This window comes from Notolabrus celidotus, chromosome 20 (assembly GCF_009762535.1).
Source record: "Notolabrus celidotus isolate fNotCel1 chromosome 20, fNotCel1.pri, whole genome shotgun sequence".
In the NCBI taxonomy this organism is placed as follows: Eukaryota; Metazoa; Chordata; class Actinopteri; order Labriformes; family Labridae; genus Notolabrus; species Notolabrus celidotus.
In genome coordinates, this window is record NC_048291.1 from 1,011,172 (window position 1) to 1,039,162 (window position 27,991).

Consider the following 27,991-nt stretch of genomic DNA (forward strand, 5'->3'; position numbering starts at 1 on the left):
GGCAAGACCGAGACAAGACCAAGACCATATATATCAATGAAAAGTTATTATGAGAGTTAACAAAATAAAAGACTTGTGTTTGTTTGATTTTAGTTTGCTTTAAATCCAACTGAAAGCAACGAACAAGGATTGTTTTAGTCTTTGTTGCCTTTCCTTTGACGCGCTGTGAGACTTTTCACTCCTTAAGTTTAGTTCAGGTCGTTAGTTTAACTTTCACTTTCGATCAGAGTTCATCAACCGTTTCTGTTGCCTGTGATGATTTAAACATGATTTAAACATGACTTAAACATGATTTAAACATGACTTAAACATGATTTAAACATGATTTAAACGTGATTTAAACATGATTTAAACATGATTTATGACCTTAAACATGATTTAAACATGACTTAAACATGATTTAAACATGATTTAAACATGACTTAAACATGATTTAAACATGATTTAAACATGATTTAAACATGATTTATGACCTTAAACATGATTTAAACATGATTTAAACATGATTTATGACCTTAAACATGATTTAAACATGATTTAAACATGATTTAAACATGACTTAAACATGATTTATGACCTTAAACATGATTTAAACATGATTTAAACATGATTTAAACATGATTTAAACGTGATTTAAACATGACTTAAACATGATTTAAACATGATTTAAACATGATTTAAACATGATTTAAACATGACTTAAACATGATTTAAACATGACTTAAACATGATTTAAACATGACTTAAACATGATTTAAACATGATTTAAACATGATTTAAACATGATTTATGACCTTAAACATGATTTAAACATGATTTAAACATGATTTATGACCTTAAACATGATTTAAACATGATTTAAACATGATTTAAACATGACTTAAACATGATTTATGACCTTAAACATGATTTAAACATGATTTAAACATGATTTAAACATGATTTAAACATGATTTAAACGTGATTTAAACATGACTTAAACATGATTTAAACATGATTTAAACATGATTTAAACATGATTTAAACATGACTTAAACATGATTTAAACATGATTTAAACATGATTTAAACATGATTTAAACATGACTTAAACATGATTTAAACATGATTTAAACGTGATTTAAACATGACTTAAACATGATTTAAACGTAAATTAAACGTGGCTTAAACGTGATTTAAAGGTGATTTAAACATGATTTAAACGTGATTTAAACATGATTTAAACATGATTTAAATGTGACTTCAACATGATTTAAACATGATTTAAACATGATTTAAACGTGACTTCAACATGATTTAAACATGATTCTGAACCCAGCTGTTCATCATTACTCCAGCTGAGCTCCTGTCCCTGAGCTCGGCGTTACAGTGTGAACGTGGAGAAAATGAGTTATCACTTTCTGACCTTTTTGTAAATTAGAGAGGAAGAGGACGAGGGGAAATTCATCAGATCCGTCTTATAACTAGATTTATAATATGCAGGAGACGATGATAGAGGACTCCTGTAATGGATTTCTCTCTGGGTTAATAAAGGCTCGGTCACATGAGGGTTTAATCATTCAGTTAAAACAGTGAGGACTCTCTCTTATATTCTACTCAGCAGCTACTAGTCTCTCTTTACTTCAGAGCAGCATGTTCATGGTCCCCATTTGTTATTCCAGCCTCAGCTGAGGACTGCTCTTTGATTAATGTGCCAACTGGTTCTTTTATTGTCTAGACATCTCAGAGTTAAAGAGGTCCACAGAGGGACGTCAGACAGACACGGAGCAGATGTCTGCAGGTCTGGATCCAGATATAAAGAGCTGTGGCAGTCTGTTCTCCTTCACTGAGGCGTAGCATGTGTAGTTATGTTTTAACTTCAATTTAACACATCTTCATCTGAGTTCACGGTTAACATGTGTCTTAGTGTTGAGCCTGAGGTGTGGCTAATGGACTCTACTTTAAATATACTGCAGCCTTGACTCAGCTCCTGGAGTACACTGAACTACAGTGATCTGTTATGGGGTACGAAGCTGCCGTGTAACATCACCAACAGGCAGTCCGGTCTAATCTGGGCTGGTTTGAATAGTAAATCCTCTCCCTCACTGAGCCCTCCTAATGCCTCTGGCTCTTGTTAACCATGGTCTCCTTGGCTCTGACAGCTCAGGGTCAATTAGCCTGATCAATGGAGGACAAAGTAAAGAGGGATCAATAGGTTGAATATCTAGTCGTCCTTGTGAGGAAGGATTTGTCTCTGTTAACACGTGAACCCTGGAGACGAGCAGTCCAAGAGCCGTCTAACCCGAAACCACGGACTGATTTATTGTTTACACGAACCAAGCAGTGAGAGGAAGCTTTAAAAACACTCTTCTTTCTTTCTCTCTTTCTTTCTTTCTTTCTTTCTTTCTTTCTCAAAAACTCAGAACTTTGTAAATGCATCGAGTGTGCTGAGGAAAATCCACATTTTGCATGTTCATCTGGAATTACAAAATATATTCATAGCATCAAAACTAACATCAACATTTTAATAATGTAGCCCACTGCTTATTCCCTACATTTACCAACGTTTGTAGGTATTTGCCCCATGTCAAGACCTACTAAATATCTATTGCTCACACCAAATGTTTACATTTTTTGACATTTTGGGGTATCATCTGCAATCTAAAGGGGCATGGATCAATAAGTGCCTCCTAGATGCTTCATGTGATCCAGCTCTAACTTGGTCAGCATACTGAAAGCACCTTGATGATTTAAATCTGTGAAGATCATGACTTGTCGATGTAAGACGAGGCCTTGACTGCATGCCAAAGTTTGACATGTCACCAAGGAACAGAAAGTTGTTGAAACTTTCTGTTTTAACTTTGTGATAAAACATTAGAGCTTCCTCAGGTGGGTCCAGTTTTCAGGGGGGTCCAGTCCTCAGGGGGGGTCATGTCCACAGCGTCACAGATTCTTGTGTGGGTTTGAAGCAGACTCCCTCGGTAATGGTGCGTTCAATGACTCTTGTGTTAGTGTTTGTTACGTTTCCTCTCACCGGTCCTCCTCTACTCTGATAATCCGGAGAACACAGGGGAGCTGTCAATCATGGCCTTAATAGGGAAGAGGGTTTGGCCCACTGTTATCCTGAAGTCCTAACTTTTTATCTCAGGATTCTTTCTTTAGGATCAAAGACAACATTCTAGAATTCTGTCCTTTAAGATCAAAGACAACATTCTAGAATTCTGTCTTTAAGATCAAAGACAACATTCTAGAATTCTGTCCTCTAAGATCAAAGACAACATTCTAGAATTCTGTCTTTAAGATCAAAGACAACGTTCTAGAATTCTGTCTTTAAGATCAAAGACAACGTTCTAGAATTCTGTCCTTTGAGATCAAAGACAACGTTCTAGAATTCTGTCCTTTAAGATCAAAGACAACATTCTAGAATTCTGTCCTTCAAGATCAAAGACAACATTCTAGAATTCTGTCCTTTAAGATCAAAGACAACGTTCTAGAATTGTGTCCTTCAAGATCAAAGACAACGTTCTAGAATTCTGTCCTTTAAGATCAAAGACAACATTCTAGAATTGTGTCTTTAAGATCAAAGACAACGTTCTAGAATTGTGTCTTTAAGATCAAAGACAACGTTCTAGAATTGTGTCCTTCAAGATCAAAGACAACGTTCTAGAATTGTGTCTTTAAGATCAAAGACAACATTCTAGAATTCTGTCCTTTAAGATCAAAGACAACATTCTAGAATTCTGTCTTTAAGATCAAAGACAACATTCTAGAATTCTGTCTTTAAGATCAAAGACAACATTCTAGAATTCTGTCTTTAAGATCAAAGACAACATTCTAGAATTCTGTCCTTCAAGATCAAAGACAACATTCTAGAATTCTGTCCTTTAAGATCAAAGACAACATTCTAGAATTCTGTCCTTCAAGATCAAAGACAACGTTCTAGAATTCTGTCCTTTAAGATCAAAGACAACATTCTAGAATTCTGTCCTTCAAGATCAAAGACAACATTCTAGAATTCTGCCTTTAAGATCAAAGACAACATTCTAGAATTCTGCCTTTAAGATCAAAGACAACGTTCTAGAATTCTGTCCTTTAAGATCAAAGACAACATTCTAGAATTCTGTCTTTAAGATCAAAGACAACATTCTAGAATTCTGTCTTTAAGATCAAAGACAACGTTCTAGAATTCTGTCTTAAATGTCAGAATTCCAAGAGAAAAGTCAACATTCTAAAGAAGAGTCAGATCAACACTGATGCCACTTTATACCTCTTTTAATAGCATCATGAAACTAATTCACTCTGAACTTCTCAGAAATGTAAAAACTGAGACACACTCAGCACGATAAGAACTCACTTTAACGACAGAAACCATGTTTGACAAACATTTATTTGACCTGTGTTTTGATTTTATAGTTAAATGGAAGAGGCGGGGTTTATGACCAATACTGCAGAGAGTCAGTAGGGGGAGCTAACTGTTTTGGCTTCACTTTTAAGAGTTGCCATGCCGTCCACCTTGTTACACAGTCTATCCTTTGTGAATAAACCCTCACAGTGTTGTATCTCCTGCTTTACCATGAGGATAGATTCAATGCTCTCTGCAGCTTTGATCTGCCGTCTTCATGAAGTGATCTCAGCTCCTTTCCTGTCTTTAGTCGCCTCACTTCTCAGTTTTCTCTGAAGCTTATCATCTGTTAGGCAGACTCTGCCTCTCTCCTGGTGACTAACCATCTTTAACCGTCTGCTGTGTGAAGTTCAGTCAAACTTTAAAGCACATTAACATTTAGAGTCTCACAGGAGATCAGTAACAGCAGGTCCACACATGTTAACACACACACTGACACACACACACACACACACACACACACACACACACACACAGAAAATCTTTATCTGAAGGTTAACCTAATAATTGTGTTGACTGTGGTTAGGAGGCGGTCGATGCAAAGCTAACAGCGCCTTAACATCATTACCCCGCGGGCGACAGGAGAGGGTGTGAAGCAGCTAACGCATTAATTACACCTGATACTATACTGTGTGTAACAACTCACACCTGAGACACACAATGATCAGCCCCCTCCACTCCTCTCCCTCCCTCACTGCTTGTTTACACCGTCCGTCTGTCCCTCCCTCCCTCCCTCCCTCCCTCCCTCCCTCCCTCCCTCCCTCTCTCTATCTCAGTGTGCAGGGTTTCTGTAAAAAAGATCCAGGCTGTGTTAGCATGAGATCTGGCTCTGCTCACACTGTTTTCATGCGGTGCAGTGAGTGTTTGCTGCGGCTTCAGTCCAATGTACTCTGTCCATCTGGACCCAGGAGATGAGAGGATAGAAAAGAAAGAAAGAGAGAGAGGGAGAGAGAGAGGGAGAGGAGGAGAGATAGAGAGATCTGTGCCAGAGCAGTGGCAGAGATTTTTAGGCTGACTGGTTTGAAAATGAACACAAACAGAACAACGCCTGTGAGCTAGTTCAAGCAGTCCACTCGAGCTGCTCTGTTTACACTCCCGACATGGGTCAGTCTCCACCCAACGAACCAATCCTCACACTTTAGGGTCAATATAAGAAGAAGAGTGTGATCCCATCACTCCTCCTCAGATACCACGGTCAGTAACACTGTCACCGAATCAACATTAAACTGAACATTTCAATTCAGGGTCATGTTAGTCGGTTAATTGATTCATGTTTGAATCATTAATCTTGCTACCATAACACTCTGCAGCTCTACTACCTGGATGTAAAGAAGCACAGCTGACAGATGATGTCTCGTAGCACGGCGTGGTTTGTCAGTATGTTGATCTATAAATGGAGATAAAGTTGATGTAGGCTGTGTCTGTTTAAACTGACATATAACCACTCCACCAGAGACATGAGGACGCTAACCTGCAGGTGGTGCTAGCTCTGCAGGCTTTAGCCCCACATTGTTTACCTGCAGGCCTGGTCGTCTTAAAGATGTTCGTTTAGCTGTTTTTATTCACTCATGTAACTTTAAAATCTAGTGGAAGTATCTTCTGAATCCTTTCAAAATAAAAGCACATTTGTTATAAAAAAGGACACAAAGAGATGTGATTTAAAGCTGCTGTTGGTAGTCGTGATATTAACATCAGTAGGGAGAGAGATTTCAAACGTCAACACGACCCCTCCTCTCTGCTCCCGTAGCCCCGCCCACAGAAGATCGTTATGCATGTTCTACGAGGAAGTAGTGGCTTCCCAGCTAATCAGGGCTACTTAGTGCGGCCGCCACTCGACCAATCAGGACGGAGGGTCGGAGAGTAGCTCTGATTGGACCGTGATAACGGGAACGAGGGGAATAATAACATTGCTTGATACAAAGGCACTGGAAAACCAAGAGATTTCACAAGAGTCTCAGATTACTTCACTTACCGATGAGTACTGATGGGTATTATGACCTTTTCTCCAAACCCAGCAGAAAGAAGGACAGTTTTTACACCATTGCTACCAACAGCAGCTTTAAGGCAGTAAAAAGGCAAAATAAAAGCATAAAAAAAATAACAGTTTTATGAGGCAATCTCTTCTAAAATACATAAACTGGATAACAAACACTTCAAAAATATCTTAGGTGTTTTTATGCAAAGATGGAACTGAGGTCGTATTTATCTGGACATGTAACCATGCCATCTGCATGAGCTTGGCATAGAGCGTGGTTATACGGGTGGCCTTGACCCCTGCCTGAAATGCCTGTCATTAGCTTATGTTTTATTCTTATTTTTACCATTTATATGTATTTAATTTACATATACATTATTATTATTATTATTATTATATAGATGGTAAGTAATGTAGAAACTGTGTCAAGCTGTGCAAAGTCTAAATAAACAGTTAAAGATATGTAAATCTTGTTGTGTGTATTATTACGTCTTCAGTCATTTTTATTTATCTGAATTTTGCTGCAAAATGTTAGATTCTGATTTAAAATACACTCTTTGGTTGAAGAAAAATTAACAAACAGTGATCCACTACGATAATAATCCACCTTTACACACAGGGATTTAACAAATCTGTCTCCTTCTCCAGTTTGAGGTCAGGGTCCTGAATCTTATTTAGACTTGTCTTAAGAGAATCTCCTCTACAGTCACAGGCCGACTCAGTGATTGGAGGATTTGTATGGATGACGGTTGATGTGATGTTTCTCTTCTGACACACTTCACTGATGAACAATCATCTTCATACTTCGTCCCTCTTTAAAGTCATACAGTGATTTCTTCAGTACCTGATCTCTCTTTCCCTTCTCTTCTTTGTCTTTCTTCCAGAAGGATTTGCCCCTGCCTCGCAAGAACAGCAGGTGAGTGTTACCTCCGTTCATCCCTCCCTCCCCCTCCTCCCCCTCCTCCACTCTGCCTCTCTGGGGAAGGACCGGGTCCCACCATGAAGAAAAACAATCACAGCTGCCGAGCTGGATGTGCTCGGCGTGTTGTGAAAGCTCCGGGGACGTCTGAGTGGTGCTTGTTTTGTGGAGTGGGGTCCTTGTGTGAAGGAGAAGGAGGTCGTTTAGGAGGATGCTGAGAGTCTGGGTCTGATTGAGTCCTGCAGGAAAGCTTGGAGGACTTCCACGGTGTTGAAAGGACTTCTGCCTTTTCCAGTCATTCCCTGTCTTCCTCTTGTTGTTGAATTTATGAACATTTTGAGATTTTCCACGGATGAAATGAAACACCTGCGCTCCGTCCATCGCTGCAGAACCGATTCTCACGACAGCAGAGTGATCAATGGTCGGTTAATACGGCTCTTAATGTGTTTCATTAGCACAGCTCTGCTCCAGTGAGTATGAGTGTATCATGCAGTCACAGCCCAGTACCTTGGTCTCCACCCTCCACTGTCCCTTACCTCATCCATCTCCCCCATGCTGCCTCCTCATCCTCACTCATCACAGGTAATCAGACAGGGAATGAAGCGATGGAGCAGCTCCTGTTAGGCTCCTGATTCTGCTCTCTTCTCCATCACTGATATATTTCACTCCCAGCCTTACCTGCTGTGTGTTCCCTTCTCTTTTGAGATAACTTCTGACAAGAAGCTTCATATCAAGAGCATGCATCATACTGTAAATGAGATGCCTCTACACTTACACTGATTATTGAATTGGAGGAGTTTGTGAACGCTTAGGTTTCATCTTGTCTGGAACTTTGCTAAGCCCTCTGTACAGGTGTTCCTCATGCTTCATTTGAACACTTACATTGAGACCAAAATGCAGCTTCTGGGCGTGTCCCTGCAAGAAAACACGATCACAAAACACCTGTCCTTCTCCCTGCGTTTACTTCCTGTTTCCTCCCGCTTTGATTTTAAGCTAAATGCCGATTTTTGAGCTCTTCATAACCAGACTCCTTCTTCTAATGAATACTGACCTCTTGGTGGGTGCCATATTGGAAAAGCTGAACTCAATCTAACTTCGTCCAAGCTAGTGTGAGGTAAAGAGGCGGGCTTTGAGCTGCCACAATAACACCTACTGTGTTCCCACCTGTCAATCAAGTCAGCCTTTATTTGGGCAAAAGTTGTAAGTTTAATATCTTCAAATATAACAAGTTATAATAATTCCAACCCCGTACAGTGTGTGCTGATAGAGAAATGATCTATCCAGACTACACTCTTGATAGAGTTATTTCTGCTGTAAAGATCGTCTTCTTTGAATGGGTGTGTATGTGGTTTCCTGTGTTTCTGCAGCCAGCCTCTAGTGGACATTCAATGAACTGCAGTTTATAACACTTCTGCATGGGCTTCATATGTTAAGAGTGGAGGTTGCTGCTTGATTTGGAAAGATATTGATGAAGGTCACCATGTTGGAAATGCTGACTCATGGTCGACCTAGCGTGAGGCAAAAAGGCGGAGCTTAGGCAGTTTGAGTGACGCAATCTTTCACCTGTTTCCACGATGAAGACTTGAATCAGGACCGCTCTCGTCAGAAGAATGAATTATCTTCATGCATAAAGCTCCTCCCCTCTCTTTCATGTGAGAAGTTAAGGCAGGGCGAGCATCAGCAAAGACCCCGAGGTGCAGAACAGAGCGAGCATCAGCGGTAAACTCAGACTCACGTATTTATGAGGAGATATAAAGTGATGGATTTAAAGTTAACACCTTCCAAAAATCACTTTAATCAGTCTGCACCAATTCAGAGTGTGTGTGTGTGTGTGTGTGTGTGTGTGTGTGTGTGTGTGTGTGTGTGTGTGTGTGTGTGTGTGTGTGTGTGTGTGTGTGTGTGTGTGTGTGTGTGTGTGTGTGCGTGCGTGTGTGTGTGTGTGTGTGTGTGTGTGACATGCTTCATCGTCATCCTCAGCTTTTTTTTATTCCATTCAGCATCTGCCTCACGGTTACGTAACGACCAACGTGACCTCGTCCTTCAGTCACTCCTTCCCTCGCTGTGCTCTGCCCGCCGCCGAGGAGAAGCGTCTGACTCCTCCTCTGATTCTCTCGTTCAGAGGAATCAGGAAACACAAACACAAAGTGTGACGACCTCTCTTAGAGAAAAACACCCACAATCCCCTGCTGCCTTTTGTTATTCCTCTCTTAAACACAGACCCACCCTGTCTCCCTCCTCCTCCCTCCCTCCCTCCCTCCCTCCTTCTCTCTCTCTCTCTCCTCCTTTGGATGTTTGCCACTTTCTTGCTCACACACACACACACACACACACACACACACACACTCAGACTGTACAGATGCACATCTGAAGCTTGGAGGAGGACAGTTTGCATTGACTCACAGTGAGAGCCGGCTGCACGGAGCGACGCCTAGAAACCTGCAACATGTTCCGACGCACTAAAAGGTAGAACTGGATTCTGACAGAGACCTGATGTTTAGTTTCTGGGATGTTTCGAGGCTTTGAGTGTCTGCAGGTCGATCCTGACGCAGAGACGAGAGTGCACAGTCACTTTTTATCTGCTTCTGTTCCCAGAGATGTTCTGCTGAGCGTGCATGTGAGAGCTTTAACAGAAAGTGTGTGTGTGTGTGTGTGTGTGTGTGTGTGTGTGTGTGTGTGTGTGTGTGTGTGTGTGTGTGTGTGTGTGTGTGTGTGTGTGTGTGTGTGTGTGTGTGTGTGTGTGTGTGTGTCGGTACGGGACAGAGTTAACTTTGGCAGCTGTTGTAGATGTAGCTGTCGTGTCTTACACTGGGAGCGTCCACGACCTGGATTTCAGAGCGCTTCTCACCGGCGTTTTCTGCTGCTAGGTCACGGCAGTCGTCCCGCTGAACTTCTGGTTCCCCAAGTCCTGACCGCCGGGTCGGTTTGCTGTCATTCAACGACATTTCATCAAGAAACTGTAAAGTGTTGATTGAAATCGAGTCTTAGCAGCAGCAGCAGCTCCAAACTCAGAAATTGTACCTTGAAAAACGACTTTGATAACTGTTTCTCCTCCGTACGGTAAGGATGGACATTTCAATCCAACATACTATTGGATGATCGTTGGCATCACACACACCTGTCCCATTAACGGCCTGTTTGTGTGTCAGTCTCATTAGCCTGCAGCAGGATGAGGTGCTGTTAGTAGAGAGCACTGATGGCATCTGTCTGGATCTTCATGTCTGTGTTTCTGTGACGCGGTGTGTGTGTTCACATGTTACAGTCATGCTCAGTCTCTGGAACACGTGTGTAGTAGAGTGAGATTCAGAAACAGAGAAAATCACAGCGACTGTCGCTTCCATCTTCTTCTGCTATTTCATGAAGTTAGCCTCCTCCTTCTTCTTCTTCTGTTACTTAATGCGGTTAGCAAACAGCTTTAAGACGCTTTACAACAAGGTGCCGGTGAGAACTATAAAAAATGTGCTTTTAAAATGAGAAAATATTCAAAGTAACTCTTCAGTTTTTTACAAAGTGAATGAACATTTGAAAATCATTGCCCATCCCTGCCGTTCGGTCCTCCGCCATTGCTGTTGACAAAGCTGATTCCAGAAGTCCCGCCCCTTCTTGATTCTGATTAGTCGGTGATCAAGAAGTGACCTTGATGAGCGCGGTGATGTTCCAAAAGTTGAACTGCTTTCAGCTGTGGACTCTGAGCGCTGGAAATGCTGACTCATATTTGGTTTGAATTGAAAACAGGTGCTGAAAATGGCGTCTGTGGACACGGCACCTTCGTCTCACTGGACGCTTTATCTCCCAACACAATAACATCCCTCCACGCTGCATTAGCTCTCACCTCCCAGAATGCACAGACTGCTGATGAGGTACTGTGATCACGTGGCTCCTGTAATCACAGATTACAGCAGATACCTGTCACGGATACCTGAGCATGTGAATCAGACTGATACCTGAGACCTGCATCACCAGTGAAGATGAGGAAGAAGCACGGAGGCAGAGAGAGTGTGTTCCTGCAGTCATCAGGTGACCGCTGATCGATCTGTAGCTTAGGTGGCACAGGGGGAAAGTGGATACTGAACCTGAACCTGCTCCTGCGGTGTGAATGATCAGCGTTTTAGTCGCATGTGTGTCGTGTTGAAGTCCTTTAAGAGGTCAGAGACTGAAACAGAAGCTGCAGATATCAGTCCTGCTGCAGCTTCTGCTCTCTACAAATCAAAGACGGGCGTGACGTCGGTCCCACAGATCCCTTCTGCAGAGACGTATTTTCTTCTGCATCCTGGTTTGTTGTCGTGGGTTTGTTTCTTTCTTGTTTGCGTATTTGTTGACCTTCTCTGAATGTTACGGTAAGTTAAAGACAAACTGTCCTGACTCATCAGAGTGACATTTCCAGCAGCAGACCTGCAGGTCCGCTGACTCAGCGTCTGACGCCATCGATCAGAGACGGCGAGGAAGAGAGAGAAGTTCAAGATGTTTCTGGAGTCACAGAAGATGACAGACGATGTTTTATTGATGCTCCATGAAGGGAGATGAAGTTTTCTTGAGCTTTAGATTCTGATATATTTCAAGTAAACAGACTTCCTGTTTTTCCTCTGAGAGTGTGTGAGCACTGAGAACACACAGACGAAGAAGAGTCTGTTTCTGTGTTCAAGAGATCTCTGAGAAACAGACCTTTTCATTTTGATGTGAGGAATAGTTTCCTCCATCGACCCTCTTTACCTCAGGACTCTTTTCATGTTCCTGTATCTTACACTGAGTTATTTCTGCACACATGGGACTATCACCAGATCCGTGTCCGGTCCATGCAGACGTCAGTACGTCAACACAACACGGAGCAGAACCTCTGGACAGCTGGAGTCATGTGACCCAGGTTTCCCCTTCTGTAATCCCTGAATCAAGGATTCTCCTCCTCCTCCTCTCCTCATCCATGTTGTCTTTCTGGTCCTCTGAAAACCTCTGACCTGTTGACTCCAGGCCTGGCTCCGCTCATCATGACTTTGGTTTGTTGTTGTAGTTAAGTGAAATACGATCTGGTGATAACACAGAGTGTTTTATTCTGAAAATTAACCGGATGTTTTCATTTGGTTTTGGTGAAACCTGACTTCCTGTCCCGCTCCATCTGCTCTGTTGAGATTGATGCGTCGTGCTCCGGCATCCGGGACAAATAGAAGTCTTGTGTATCTGATCCGGAGGACTCAGACCTGCCGGATCAGAGATACAGCCGGAGCCAAGGAGCGGTTTCCAGTGGAAGTTAACACATTGACTAGAATAGAAACCGATCAGATCTGGTGCTGAGACGGACCATTAGCTGGACGTGAGGCGTGGTCTGGATCTCTCCGCTCTGATATGGAGGAAATCTGAAAAGACTGAATGAAAGAAGTGAGAGAGATAGAGAGAGAGAGAGGATAGAGAGAGAGAGAGAGAGATAGAGAGAGAGAGAGGATAGAGAGAAGAGAGAGGATAGAGAGGAGAGGCAGCTCAGCGTGTGTGCGTGTCTCTGGATGCTCACGTAACCATAGCGAGCCGGTCCCTAATGGAGGAGCAGACAAGGATATCACCCCCGGGCCCAGCGCTCCTCTCTCTCTCTCCTCCTGTCACCTCTTGCACAACCTTCCTCCTTCACTTTCATTATCTTAATCACTCACCCTCGTGTCGCCTCGCTCTCTCCCGGCCCTGACTTTGACGTGTTAGCTTTATAAACCATCGTTGACCTCACGTAAACTCAGTCCTGGTTTCAGATGTTGGACTACAGGAGGAGAAAAGGAGGGAGAGATACCGTACGCCCGTGTGTGAGGGCTCAGGTGTCCGTAGTAAGAAACCCCGCTGCAGTAAAAGCTGCTTTAATTCCAAACCAGCGGGGGAGAGAGGAGACACTGCAGGAGGCTGAGCACCAGATCCAGGACTGAGGTCCCTGCAGAAGAACCGCCCTATGTTTGAATGTCAGCTCCCATCTCCAGGTTCTGACTTCAGGGGGATTAAAGAGCTCTTTACTAACACAGAGAGACGAAGTGATACACACTCCGGATCTGCAGACCTGGTGCACTTCTTTATGAAGACTAGATCTGCAGACCTGGTGCACTTCTTTATGAAGACTAGATTTGCAGACCTGGTGCACTTCTTTATGAAGACTAGATTTGCAGACCTGGTGCACTTCTTTATGAAGACTAGATCTGTAGACCTGGTGCACTTCTTTATGAAGACTAGATCTGCAGACCTGGTGCACTTCTTTATGAAGACTAGATCTGCAGACCTGGTGCACTTCTTTATGAAGACTAGATCTGCAGACCTGGTGCACTTCTTTATGAAGACTAGATCTGTAGACCTGGTGCACTTCTTTATGAAGACTAGATGTGCAGACCTGGTGCACATCTTTATGAAGACTAGATCTGCAGACCTGGTGCACTTCTTAATGAAGACTAGATCCGCAGACCTTGTGCACTTCTTAATGAAGACTAGATCTGCAGACCTGGTGCACTTCTTAATGAAGACTAGATCTGCAGACCTGGTGCACTTCTTTATGAAGACTAGATCTGCAGACCTGATGCACTTCTTAATGAAGACTAGATCTGCAGACCTGATGCACTTCTTAATGAAGACTAGATGTGCAGACCTGGTGCACTTCTTAATGAAGACTAGATCTGCAGACCTGGTGCACTTCTTTATGAAGACTAGGTATGCAGACCTGATGCACTTCTTTATGAAGACTAGATCTGCAGACCTGGTGCACTTCTTTATGAAGACTAGATCTGCAGACCTGGTGCACTTCTTAATAAAGACTAGATCTGCAGACCTGGTGCACTTCTTTATGAAGACTAGATCTGCAGACCTGGTGCACTTCTTAATAAAGACTAGATCTGCAGACCTGGTGCACTTCTTTATGAAGACTAGATCTGCAGCCTGTTCTTCTTTGCAGGGTTTTGGCTGCAGCTTCTTTACACCCTGTAGTTTCCTGCATCTTTTGTAAATTGCAGCACATCTGCTCAAGTCGGCCGTTGAAGCTTTGCAGCATTCAGCTCACACAGAGACACCTCATCACTCTCACAGCTGTATCTGCATCCTCTCCTCCTCTGTAACTAAAGCATTTACACTCCACTTAACCAATTATGTAGAGACCCGAGGAGGTCAGAGTCATGAGAGGAGACACCTGACTGTAGAGTCTCTCTGTTAAAGTGCTGCAGCTTCCCTCCGGAGGACGCAGGGTTCAATACCAACGACGTGAGGAGCTAAGAGTCCCATTATCTCCTGATTCAGTAAAGTGTCCTCTCCTCTCCTCCTCCTCTCCTCCTCTCCTCCTCTCCTCCTCTCCTCCTCCTCCTGTCGCCCTCTCTGAGCTTCTTTAATGGGAAACACGTCTGAGGCTTCGTGACAGAATCCCTCCTGTCATCTGTGTGAGGATTTGAGGTGACTAAAGAACAAAGAACAGAATCAGAGCCTTTAGTACCTGCTGAGAGGCGTTCAGGTGCTGTCAGGAAATAAAGAGAGGGTCTGAGCGTGTGTTGTTTCCTCCTGGTCAGTGTGTTTTTGGTGTTTCACACGATGCTCGGTGCAGCTGAGTGGAGCTCTGATGGAGCGGCGTGAGGACAGCGTTCAGCCTCGGGCGCTCTCTCAGCACCGTTTTAGACTCTGTCCTTTTACTGCTGACCTGCTGCTCAGCTGCTGTTAGAGTCACTCAAACAGAGCCGGACCAGGCTAACTCACATCCAAAGAGCCGCCATGTTCCTCTGAGCGTCAGGACGAGGAGCTCAAATGTTGTTAAATGTTGGACTTCTGTGTCCCAGGTTTATTGTTGTGGATACTTAGACGATGGACGGACAGAATCAGGAAGCACGTGGTTTGAGAGACGGAGAGACGTGAACCAGTTAAGGTGGTTCACGTCTCTGATTGGAGCGCCCTCTTGTTGGTAGACCTAGAACACACTGGAGGGACTACATGATCCCTCTGGCCTGGAAACACCTTGGGATGTCAACAGCAAGGACAAACTTCCTTTAACAGGCAGAAACCTCCAGCAGGACCAGACTCATGTTAGACACACATCTGCTGAGACCGTGTTGGAGAGAGGGATAGAGGGAGATGAAGAGAGAGAGAGATGATAGTGGGGAGACGGATAGTAGTAGTTGTAGCAGCTGGAGTCTGGACCACGTCCACAGCAGCAGAGATCCAGAGGAACCTACGAGACAAGGGAGCTCAGGGACTCCAGAAAGGTCTAAGAAAAGAGAGAAGAGAGGGAGACCAGAAGAAAGAAAAAGAGGAGAAGAAATGGTGAAGGAAAGACAGAAGGAAAGGACGGGTGAGAAAAGGAGACATAAAGGATGAAGAAACATGGAAAGAACAAAGAGAGAAAGAATAAAAAAGGAAAAAAAGAGGGATTGAAAGATAGAAAGAAAGAAAGGAATACAATGAAGGAGTAAAAGAAAGAATGAATGAAAGGAAAAGGGAATGAAAGAGAGAAAGAAGGAAGGGATGAAAGAAAGAAAGAAAGACAGAAAGTAAGAAGGAATAAAAAATTAAAAAAGAGAGAAGTACAGAAAGAAAGAAAAAACAAAGGAATAAAATAAAGGAGAAAAAGAAAGATAGTAAGAAGGAATAAAAAAGAGAAAGAAGTAATGAAAGCAAGAAAGACAAGAAGGGACAGAAAGTAAGAAGGACGGAAAGAAAGAAAGAAAGAAAGAAAGAAAGAAAGAAAGAAAGAAAGGATGAATAACAGACCCCAAAAAAGGAATCTACAGCAGAGATCCAGAGGAACCTACGAGGCAAGGGAGCTCAGGGACTCCAGAAAGGTCTATGGTTAGTAACTTTAATGGGACAGGAAGAGTTAAAGTGAGAGACAGGCAGAGAGAGGAGAGAGAGGGGATCATGAAAAGCCTATAGCATGGTATTCAGTGATCTTCATTAAGTTCTTCCTCCTCCTCTTCCTCACTGTGTCCCTGCTGGGTTGTTGTTTGGAGTCTGGTTGCCACACGCCGCCTGGAAACAAACACATGACTGTAGCTCGCTCCTCTCTGCCTCCCTCCGGGTTATAAACACCATAAAACATCCTTTATGTTTGTTCCTAAAGTAAAGAGATCTGTTACAACACTTAACCAAGGAGCAGCCTCAGGGTCAGAGTCATGGATGTTAAGATGTTTCACCTGAGATAATTCATTGGAAACCCTCCTCCTCTAACACCTCTAACACCTCTCCTCCTCCTCCTCCTCCTCCCTCTCTGTTCCTCATGTATCTGTAGTTTCATGTGTAAAGGTTGGAGTGTGAGCATGCAGAGGATGAAGGCTCCTGTGTGTCTGGCTTTGTTAGCGGTGTCATCTGCTCACGCTTCCTGCTGAATAATATCCCCCCATGAGCTCTGTTGATGCAGTCTGTTGTGTTTGTGCAGCGTGAATACATACGTGTGTGTGTGTGTGTGTGTGTGTGTGTGTGTGTGCCAGGGAGGGAAAAATGGGTCATGTTTATCTCACGGTTGTGTTGGTGAGGTTTAACACTTTCAAAATGCATCTCTAATTCTTTTTCTTGCTTTCTTCAACCCTCTTTATCTTTAAATTGGACTTTCTGTGCCTGATTAATCTTTTATGTAATCATTGGAGGGGCAACAATCGACCTGCTGTGACTGGAAGCAGATGATTGAAAACAACCAGCTCTCTAAAGAACAACCTGAGCTCCTTAAGAGAAGAGACGCTGTGTGAAAGGATGATAAACACAAATTTCAGGGCTTAAAAAATCAATTAAGTAATTCATTTAAATGAAAAACATTTAAAAAAAAAACTGTCACTGCATTAAACACAGACATGACTCTGTAGTGGAAGTCACTGCATTAAACACAGACATGACTCTGTAGTGGAAGTCACTGCATTAAACACAGACATGACTCTGTAGTGGAAGTCACTGCATTAAACACAGACATGACTCTGTAGTGGAAGTCACTGCATTAAACACAGACATGACTCTGTAGTGGAAGTCACTGCATTATAAACAGAGATGACTCTGTAGTGGAAGTCACTGCATTATAAACAGAGATGACTCTGTAGTGGAAGTCACTGCATTAAACACAGACATGACTGTAGTGGAAGTCACTGCATTAAAAACAGACCTGACTCTGTAGTGGAAGTCACTGCATTAAACACAGACATGACTCTGTAGTGGAAGTCACTGCATTAAACACAGACATGACTCTGTAGTGGAAGTCACTGCATTATAAACAGACATGACTCTGTAGTGGAAGTCACTGCATTATAAACAGACATGACTCTGTAGTGGAAGTCACTGCATTATAAACAGACATGACTCTGTAGTGGAAGTCACTGCATTATAAACAGACATGACTCTGTAGTGGAAGTCACTGCATTATAAACAGACATGACTCTGTAGTGGAAGTCACTGCATTAAACACAGACATGACTCTGTAGTGGAAGTCACTGCATTATAAACAGACATGACTCTGTAGTGGAAGTCACTGCATTAAACACAGACATGACTCTGTAGTGGAAGTCACTGCATTAAAAACAGACATGACTCTGTAGTGGAAGTCACTGCATTATAAACAGACATGACTCTGTAGTGGAAGTCACTGCATTAAAAACAGACATGACTCTGTAGTGGAAGTCACTGCATTAAACACAGACATGACTCTGTAGTGGAAGTCACTGCATTAAAAACAGACATGACTCTGTAGTGGAAGTCACTGCATTAAACACAGACATGACTCTGTAGTGGAAGTCACTGCATTAAACACAGACATGACTCTGTAGTGGAGGTCACTGCATTAAAAACAGACATGACTCTGTAGTGGAAGTCACTGCATTAAACACAGACATGACTCTGTAGTGGAAGTCACTGCATTAAACACAGACATGACTCTGTAGTGGAAGTCACTGCATTAAAAACAGACATGACTCTGTAGTGGAAGTCACTGCATTAAACACAGACATGACTCTGTAGTGGAAGTCACTGCATTAAACACAGACATGACTCTGTAGTGGAAGTCACTGCATTATAAACAGACATGACTCTGTAGTGGAAGTCACTGCATTATAAACAGACATGACTCTGTAGTGGAAGTCACTGCATTAAACACAGGCATGACTCTGTAGTGGAAGTCTGTTTTTAACAGCAGATCGTGACCCTGACAGGCTGAGATGGATCTTTCATGTCGAGGTCATACTCTCTCTGTCGGGGTTCCAACATCCTGGTCTCTGTACATGATCATTGATGTGGTGAAGCAGAGCCGGCTCTGTCTAATCCATCTGTGCTTATTACTCTAACTGCACCCTGGATGTCCTGATGGATCAGATCTATAGCGCCCCTTATAGATATCGATCATGTTTATCAATACGGCCGGATTTAAAATGCTGCGCTGATAACTGCTATTGTGCCGTTTGACACTCGCTCAGCTGGATCGATAACCCCGACGCTCCTCTATAACCTTAAAACCTTTTAGTCTAAAACTGCAGCACACTTACACACACCCTGCAGTGTGTGCTCACACCAACACATCATCTGCGTACGTGTGTGTGTGTGTGTGTGTGTGTGTGTGTGTGTGTGTGTGTGCATTTACAGTTCAGCCTCACTCTTCATCGCCTCTGAGTCCTCAAATAAAGAAAGACAAAACAAGTCGAACCGAGCAGCTGGTTATTTTTGGTTAATGGGTTCTGAGCGCTGCAGGGAGTCGATGTGGGCCGGCTGTAAACAAACCAACACACACAACACACACAACACACACACAACACACGGCTTCAAACGTCTCCTGCTCTGCTCCAGGATGCTGTGCTCTATCTGTAAACATGTGGGCACCAAGTGGCGTGTGTTTAATTCACACACGTCCAGTAAGTATGCAGCAGCTGCTGATGCACAGTCCAAAATTCAGAGCCATGTCCGGGGGAGTGTCTCTGCTCGATGGTCATTCAAGATCAAGAGAGTGGAGGGGAGAGAGGGAGAGAGGGGAGAGAGAGAGGGGAGAGAGAGAGACACACTCCACTGCACTCAGTAAATCTGGATTCTACTGGCTGCTGCTGGAGGCCAGAGAGAGAGAGAGAGAGAGAGCTGTGCAGAGGATGAGGAGGGAGACGTACAGGAGGAGAGCGTTGTTAGCATAGACTGTATAAATAATGGATGGAGCTGCTGTGACGTCACTCCATGGTAAGGTGGCGCCCGGAGATCTGAATGCTCGCCGCCGCCATGTTGGTTCTGACACTGAGTCAGTCATCCTTTATATTCCTAAAGGTCACATTTATATTTAACGAAGCAACAATATAGCAACACACGCTCAGCAGAAATAATTTTGAGCCCATGCAGTGACATCCACTACAGAGTCATGTTTGTTTTTAATGCAGTGACTTCCACTACAGACTCATGTCTGTTTATAATGCAGTGACATCCACTACAGACTCATGTCTTGTTTAATGCAGTGACTTCCACTACAGACTCATGTCTTGTTTAATGCAGTGACTTCCACTACAGACTCATGTCTGTTTATAATGCAGTGACTTCCACTACAGAGTCAGGTCTGTTTTTAATGCAGTGACTTCCACTACAGAGTCATGTCTGTTTATAATGCAGTGACTTCCACTACAGACTCATGTCTTGTTTAATGCAGTGACTTCCACTACAGAGTCATGTCTGTTTTTAATGCAGTGACTTCCACTACAGACTCATGTCTGTTTATAATGCAGTGACTTCCACTACAGAGTCAGGTCTGTTTTTAATGCAGTGACTTCCACTACAGACTCCAGTCTGTTTATAATGCAGTGACTTCCACTACAGACTCATATCTGTGTTTAATGTAGTGACTTCCACTACAGAGTCATGTCTGTTTATAATGCAGTGACTTCCACTACAGAGTCATGTCTGTTTTTAATGCAGTGACTTCCACTACAGACTCCAGTCTGTTTATAATGCAGTGACTTCCACTACAGAGTCATGTCTGTGTTTAATGTAGTGACTTCCACTACAGAGTCATGTCTGTTTATAATGCAGTGACTTCCACTACAGAGTCATGTCTGTTTTTAATGCAGTGACTTCCACTACAGAGTCATGTCTGTTTTTAATGCAGTGACTTCCACTACAGAGTCATGTCTGTGTTTAATGCAGTGACTTCCACTACAGAGTCATGTCTGTGTTTAATGCAGTGATTTTAGACATGACTCTGTAGTGGAAATCACTGCATTCAATCAGACGCACAGGATCAGGGTGTGCCCGCTAACATTTGCTTACTGTTGCTGAAGGGTCTCAACCAATCACAATCAAGTATCTCCTCGGCCGGTTAAAGGGCCATTACACCTTTTTTTGCACCTTCAGTTCAGAGTGTTGACCCCAGTTCAAACCTGTGGCTCTTTCCTGCAGGACTCAATGAAGGTGTGAGTGTGTGTGTGTGTGTGTGTGTGTGTGTGTGTGTGTGTGTGTGTGTGTGTGTGTGTGTGTGTGTGTTTGTGTGTGTGTGTGTGTGTGTGTGTGTGTGTGTGTGTATGTGTGTGTGTGTGTGTGTGTATGTATGTAGAGATGCTGCTCACATGTGAACCCATGTGACGGCTGAGAGTGGAGCGAGAGAGAGAGAGAGAGAGAGAGCAGACCGGCCGCTCTCTTTGTCTGATGGAGGAGATGGTGTTTGTGTTTTTGTTTATACCTCCTCTCTTTCTTCTTCGTTGCTTTTATTAGCGTTCATTCAGACCCGTGAGGAGCCCGGAGACTTAAACACACTTAGACCGGCCCTTTGATCCAAAGTGCACGGGTATGGATTGTGCAGAATCAGGAGGCATGAATGCTAAACGCTTGCTCAATTTAGCAGCTAATGGAATGATGGATTACATGACACGGTGAAGGTGTGAGGTGACTCAGTGAGGCCTCCTGATCAAGCCTTAGAAAAATGTCTGACTCTTTAATATTTGTTATTATATTTAAAGACTCTCTCTCCTCTTCTCTCTCTCCTGCCTTCCTCTCCGACTTCTCTCTCTTGTTCCTTATCTCGTCTGTGAGGAGGCAGACAGGGATGGATGACTAAAGGAAATTGAATTCTCCTTATCTCTGTCTCTCTCCTGCAGTAAACCCGGCGAGCATCCACACATATCGGCGTCTGTGCACACACAAAGACACTGCATATGCTACGAACGCAGAAACACACGTTAAATAAAGACCTCACACTCCTTCATTTACATCCATCTGTTCTTATTTCTCTCTGCAGTTGTCGAACGAGCAACAGGAAGAGTCTGATCCTGACCACGACGTCCCCCACGCTGCCCCGCCCACACTCCCCTCTGCCCCTCCCTGGACACCTCGGTACGTACGGCGACTCATCGTCTCATCACTCACCTGTGACTTTGTGTTGATGCTCCAAAACTTGAAGTATTAAAATCATAACTTAAAGGTGACATATCATGCCAAATGGACTTTTTAATGGTTCTCTCCCTGAAATCTGTGTCCCTGTCTACAAACCCCCTGAAAAGTCAAAGACTCCATTCAGCCCCTGTTCTGATTTCTCCACCTTTCTGTAAATGTGTGCTGAAACCAGCCGTTTCAGTTTTCAGTGTTTTTCATACGTCACAACGCCATCCGGTCTGTAACAGGAAGTCAGAGCTCGGAGCTTGTTCAGCCCATAGACTGTATAAAATACAACTCAACCCCTCCTCCGTTTTTCATTCCCTGCACACATGTGTGCTAACAAGGAGCTTAGGAGGGAGGCATGCTAGTTTTAGGCTGTCTTAATAAACACAAAGGTCGCTTTGACTCCCCACGTATGCAGATTTTAAGATCTAGTGGATGATTTTTAGTTTTCATGGAAAAGTGCTAGCGCTAGTTAGCATAGCCACATAGCTACATGTTGGTAGCTGTGTACCAAGACACACGTCGACCATGCTGACAATTAAAACAACAAGAAACACTAAATCTGTGACCAATGGTTCAGAAAGGTCCTGCTGCAGGCGCCTCTCCGTCAGGATCAGATTCTGGATCAGATTCAGAGGGTTGAAGTAACGCGGGTCTGTGAGCAGCCGTGTATATTCAGCCAACATGGAAACATTAGATCAACGTGCCGGACGGCCGAGGCCACACCCACTTCCTGAGGGGGCGTGGTCAGAGAGCTCATTCTCATTTAAAGGCACAGACACTGAAAACAGCCTGTTCTGAGCAGGGCTGAAGAAGAGGGGTTTACAGGCAGACCAGAATCTGATTTCAAAGTGTTTTTATGAGCAATAAACTTTAAAGACATGTTTTGGGGACCTCTTAGACCAATATATGTTGATGAAGAAGAGCAGAATATGTCACCTTTAACTTTCTTTGGGGAGTAAGCTCTCGTTCAGTTTTAGCTGAGGTCGTGGTTTTGTCGCCTCCTCTTGTGTCTCATCCTCTGCGTATCTTGTTCTCCCAACAGGAAGCAGCCCGCTGGACAGCCCACGAAACTTCTCCCCCAGCAACCCGGCACACTTCTCCTTCACCTCCTCCAGAAGGTCACTGCTTTACATCTCTACGTTTATCCATTCTAGTTAGAGGGATAAAGTAAACAGAAAGAACCGTCTGTGTCGGACGAAGGGAAGATAACTTACTCATCATTAACTTCTATTTTAATCCACCAATTAGCTTGCACTTAGCAGCAGTGGAGAGGAGTAGCCTCCCTCTAACAGGCAGAAACCTCGAGCAGGACCAGACTGAGTGGTGGATTACTAACGGCCTGCAACAGCCGGGTCAAGAAACTCAGTTATCAGTTATTCCGCCATCCTTCTTTCTCAGGAGAGTTACGACTTTGTCCACAAGGGGGCGCTAGAATCTGTCAGAAAAGTTCCTCACTGTTTCCTCCCTCTCTTATTGACAATGCATTTCAGCTCTGGACTAGGAGGGCTGAGAGTTTAGTGATAGACCTCTTCATGGAGGGCATTGTCATGTCCTTTCAACAGTTACAGACCATTTCTGGGATTCCACTTTCCATTTTTTTCAGATATTCACAGGTTGTCAAAAAAGACTTCTCTCTATCCCTTCAGACACCGCCGACATGTTGGATAGAGGAGTGTTTAAAGATAGACCCATAGAGCTGCACCCCCTTAACTAGACCGCATTAAACTGCAGTGGGAAGCTGAGCTTAGTACATACAGCGTCCATATGTATCAGACATGGGTTACTGCAGTTTAGAGTGATGCATAGGCTCCTTTTGTCCAACAGCAGACTTGCTAAATTCTACCTGGGACAAGTGAAAACTGTCCAAGGTGTAGGTGCGATCCAGGCACCCTCAGTCAGATGTTTAGGGCCTGTCCAAGCTTAGACTTCTTTTGGACCGAGGTTCTTAATATTCTATCAGAAGTGTGTGACACACAGATTGTGCTGAACCCTGGGGGTCACTCTGAATGAATGCAGGATCTAACCAGGTAGAAGTAGTGGCCTTCTCTTTACTGTTAGCACGGCGGCTCATCCTGCTTTAGTGGGAACAAAACACGACCTCCTTCCCACAAGAGCTGGCTAGAAGACATATGGAGCCACTTCAGGGTGGAGGAACTAAGATACACGACACAGGGCTCACTCAAAAAGTTGACACAGATATAGCAGCTATTTCTGCTTTATATAGGAAGAACCTCTGCTAATTGCCCTCCATGTATTTATTTCAAATTAGTGTATGATTTCAATTTCACCCAAATAACATCTCCATTATTATTATGTTTGTTCTCTCTCTTCCCCCCTCTCAGTGATGTACTTTAAGCTACTCAGGTGTATGCATGTGTATAAGGCCATTATGTATTATGTTCAGTATGTTTAATATTGTGTGTAATAAAATGTAATTAAGTTAATAAAATGAAGAAAAGTTCCTCACTGGAGCTTTAAATTTGTAAACAAGTGTCATAATCAAAGGTTATATTTTGTTTCCTCAGCAGAGCGGATGGACGGCGGTGGTCTTTAGCGTCTCTGCCCTCCTCTGGATATGGCACCAACACTCCGAGCTCCACAGTAAACACCTTCCCTCTCTTCCAGCCTTTTAAAATCACAGCATACTTTCATTTTCTGTTACTTCTACTTTGTCCTCCTTTTCATGTCTTCTTCCTCTCCCTCCTCTTCTTCTCCAGTCCTCCAGCTCCTCTCAGGAGCGGCTGCACCAGCTGCCCTTCCAGCCGACCATGGACGAGCTCCACTTCCTGTCGAAGCACTTCGGCAGCACCGAGAGCATCACGACGGACGACGACGGGGGACGCTGCTCTCCCCACATGCGTCCTCGCTCCCGCAGTCTCAGGTCAGCGGCAGCAGACATGAGATTAAACTTCTAATGTTGTTTTTTAAAGGACGCAGATTTGCAGCGTTGTCCTTTGTGTTGTTATTGATTTTCTGTAACCTCACATCGATTCTCTGTTTGAAGCAAAACATTTCTGGACTGTGTTTAAATCAACCCCACTTTAGTCTCCTGTCCCTGACGTTGTTGTGGATCAGACTGTGAGTGTGTGTAGAGATCTCATCATACAGGGCAGGTACAGTCCTCAGAGGAGACTGGTCCACATATTAGCTGCTGAAATCCTCGTCTCTACCTGGGGACAGGTGATCATCAGGTGCTGAACAGTCACTGAGTTCATCATTAATACTTTAGCTTTGGGTCGTCTCTTAAATCGGCACTGCCACACTCAATGCTAATGCTAGCTGCGGCTACAGCTGCTTCGTTGTGATGAACACTTCTCAGGTGGCTTAAAGATCTGTTGTGATAAACTTGAGGACTTCTTCCCTCCTCTCTGAATTCTTGCAGCATGTTTTGAAAGTTGCATCCTCTGAAACTGGGAAAAACATCCACACCGGTGACGCCATGTTTACTGTCTCCTGCAGCTTCTTCTTCTTGGCTGATCATCTGTACTTTAATCTGAACAACAGATGATGTAATGTTTCCTGGATCAGACCAGAAAAGATTGGGTTTTTATTTTAGTATAAGTAAGCTAATGTTAGCTTATGTTGCAAATTGAGTTTGTCCTTTTGACGTAGAGAACTATCTTCATCTTTTTGTTCAACCATTTCACAGCTGAGATATCAGCTGGATAATATTTAGATGTTTCCTTTAACCCTCCTGTTAAGTTGTGGGTCAAATTGACCCTTTTTAAAGTCTATTTTAGGCAGTATATGCCTCCAAACCAGCGAAATGCAGGATAAAAATCTGGGCAGCATGTGAGAGAAGAGGTGTCGTGTTAATTTTTCAACATCACTTCATAGAAAATTAAAAAAATAAAATAAATCTGTCATAAAAAACGATTGTATTTATATTTAGGTCTTTCCAATGTACATTTAAAAAAGTTTTAACATGAATTTTAATGAAAAAGGAGTGAGTTATCCTCATTGAAGAATGACCTGTGAATTAAAGAACACCAATGGACTAAATCTTGATTTAACTGGTCAGTAATGGAGTTAAAAATTAGATTTAATAACATGTTTATTGGGATTTTTGGGGTTTTCTGATGCTTTTGGATGATTGAATATGCCCCGGGTCAAATTGACCCAGGAGCACTATTGCTGTTCCAGAGAAACGAACACAACAGGAGGGTTAAGACACTGAACATATTTAATTTCCTGATTCTGGTTTTGATGGATTCTATGTTTTTCTTTTTGTCTCCTCAGCCCGGGAAGATCCTCCTCCTGCTACGACAACGAGATCGTCATGATGAACCATGTGTACAAAGAGCGCTTTCCAAAGGTGAAACACACACACACACACACACACACACTCACACAGCCACCTACCTTCATCACACACAAACACACAGCCTGCAGAGTAAGGTCTAATCCTTCCATATAAGAACTGAAATATTGGAGAAATAAAAAGGAACATAATTTAAGATTCAACACGCTCAGATTAATGCGAGGGTTTGACATCACACGCCTCAACACAGCTAACAAAAAGGACCCGTGGGGGCCGCTGAACCAGAACAAACAGGATTAGGCCACACTGCTGCGGTGTGATAAGTTGGTCCTGTCAGAGCGGGTATTAAGTTCATTCACCGCACTTATAAATACTTCACCAGCGATGAAGAGTTCAACAAAAGAGACTTCCTCTTTTCGGTGTGTTCTATTCTCTCGGCACGCTCTGCTTGTGTTAAATGAAATGTGCTGAAAGTCTCCACGCTGATAAGAATCAGGACTTGGGGAATCAGGCGTTAGAGTTTGGAGTTCATACGAGGTGAAAAAATGGAGCTGCATTAAAGTCGATGTAAATCAGCCAGACCAACTATTAATCTCTCGTTTTGTCACTCCATTCTCTATGTTCTATTATCAACAAAGACCCAACATCAAGACCGGATCAGATCCAGTCCCATCTTCCAGACAGGACTCAGTCTGATCTCATCTTAATCCACCATGAGCAGAGCACTTTGCAGCATTTAGCAAGTTACAGTGGCAAGGACAAACTTCCTTTAACAGGCAGAAACCTCCAGCAGGACCAGACTCATGTTAGACACACATCTGCTGAGACCGTGTTGGAGAGAGGGATAGAGGGAGATGAAGAGAGAGAGAGATGATAGTGGGGAGATGGATAGTAGTAGTTGTAGCAGCTGGAGTCTGGACCACGTCCACAGCAGCAGAGATCCAGAGGAACCTACGAGACAAGGGAGCTCAGGGACTCCAGAAAGGTCTAAGAAAAGAGAGAAGAGAGGGAGACCAGAAGAAAGAAAAAGAGGAGAAGAAATGGGGAAGGAAAGGATAGAAGGAAAGGAGACATAAAGGATGAAGAAACATGGGAAGAACAAAGAGGGAAAGAAAGAAAGGAATAAAAGGAAAAAGGAAAGAAAGAAAGAAAGAAAGAAAGAAAGAAAGGATGAATAACAGACCCATAAAGGAATCTACAGCAGAGATCCAGAGGAACCTACGAGACAAGGGAGCTCAGGGACTCCAGAAAGGTCTAAGAAAAGAGACAAGAGATGGGGACCAGAAGAAAGAAAAAGAGGAGAATAAATGGTGAAGGAAAGGATAGAAGGAAAGGAGACATAAAGGATGAAGAAACATGGAAAGAAGAAAGAAAGAAAGAAAGAAAGGATGAATAACAGACCCCAAAAAAGGAATCTACAGCAGAGATCCAGAGGAACCTACGAGACAAGGGAGCTCAGGGACTCCAGAAAGGTCTATGGTTAGTAACTTTAATGGGACAGGAAGAGTTAAAGTGAGAGACAGGCAGAGAGAGGAGGGAGAGGGAAAGACAGGATCCCAGTGTGTCAGTCTAAGCCTATAGCAGCAGAACTAAGACCTGGTCCAAGCCTGATCCAGCTCTAACTATAAGCTTTATCAAAAAGGAAAGTTTGAAGCCTACTCTTAAAAGTAGAGAGGGTGTCTGCCTCCCGGACCCTGACTGGTAGATGTAAACAAATCAGTTACCAAGACGATGGTAACAGTGGTGAGGAAAGACTCCCTTTAACAGGCAGAAAACACGAGTAGATCCAGACTTGTTGGTCTGCCCTAACTGAAGGAAAGAAACAAAGATGGAGAATATAAACTAACTGTAGTAACACTAATGATAATCTCATCATTCTCCCACCTCTGTTCTCCTCCAGGCCACGACTCAGATGGAGGGGAGGCTGAACGAGTTCATTCAGGCTTTCTCTCCTGAAAGCGTTCTCCCTCTGGCCGACGGCGTCCTCAGCTTCATCCATCACCAGATCGCCGAGCTCTCCAGAGACTGTCTGGCCAAAGCTCGGGAGGGTCTCATCACGTCGGTGTACTTCTTCGAGCTGCAGGAGAACCTGGAGAAGCTGCTGAACGATGTGAGTCCCTCCAGATATGAACCGGACTAAACGTAGGTTCTTTCTCTCATG

General features: G+C 43.5%; 1 protein-coding gene across 4 annotated transcripts in view; it reads left to right on the forward strand.

Moving 5' to 3' along the window:
- The window catches only part of LOC117832073 (microtubule-associated serine/threonine-protein kinase 1-like), a 62,206-nt gene that overhangs the window by 12,520 nt on the left and 21,695 nt on the right, over nucleotides 1-27,991 (forward strand). For 2 of the 4 annotated variants that reach the window (XM_034711035.1, XM_034711034.1), the window contains 7 exons: nucleotides 7,240-7,271; nucleotides 21,427-21,521; nucleotides 22,612-22,687; nucleotides 24,095-24,170; nucleotides 24,287-24,450; nucleotides 25,809-25,884; nucleotides 27,731-27,940. In XM_034711035.1, coding sequence (XP_034566926.1) covers nucleotides 7,240-7,271; nucleotides 21,427-21,521; nucleotides 22,612-22,687; nucleotides 24,095-24,170; nucleotides 24,287-24,450; nucleotides 25,809-25,884; nucleotides 27,731-27,940 — 729 coding nt within the window. The remainder of the gene's footprint in view (nucleotides 1-7,239; nucleotides 7,272-21,426; nucleotides 21,522-22,611; nucleotides 22,688-24,094; nucleotides 24,171-24,286; nucleotides 24,451-25,808; nucleotides 25,885-27,730; nucleotides 27,941-27,991) is intronic. The other 2 variants (XM_034711036.1, XM_034711037.1) reach the window with 2 other exon arrangements.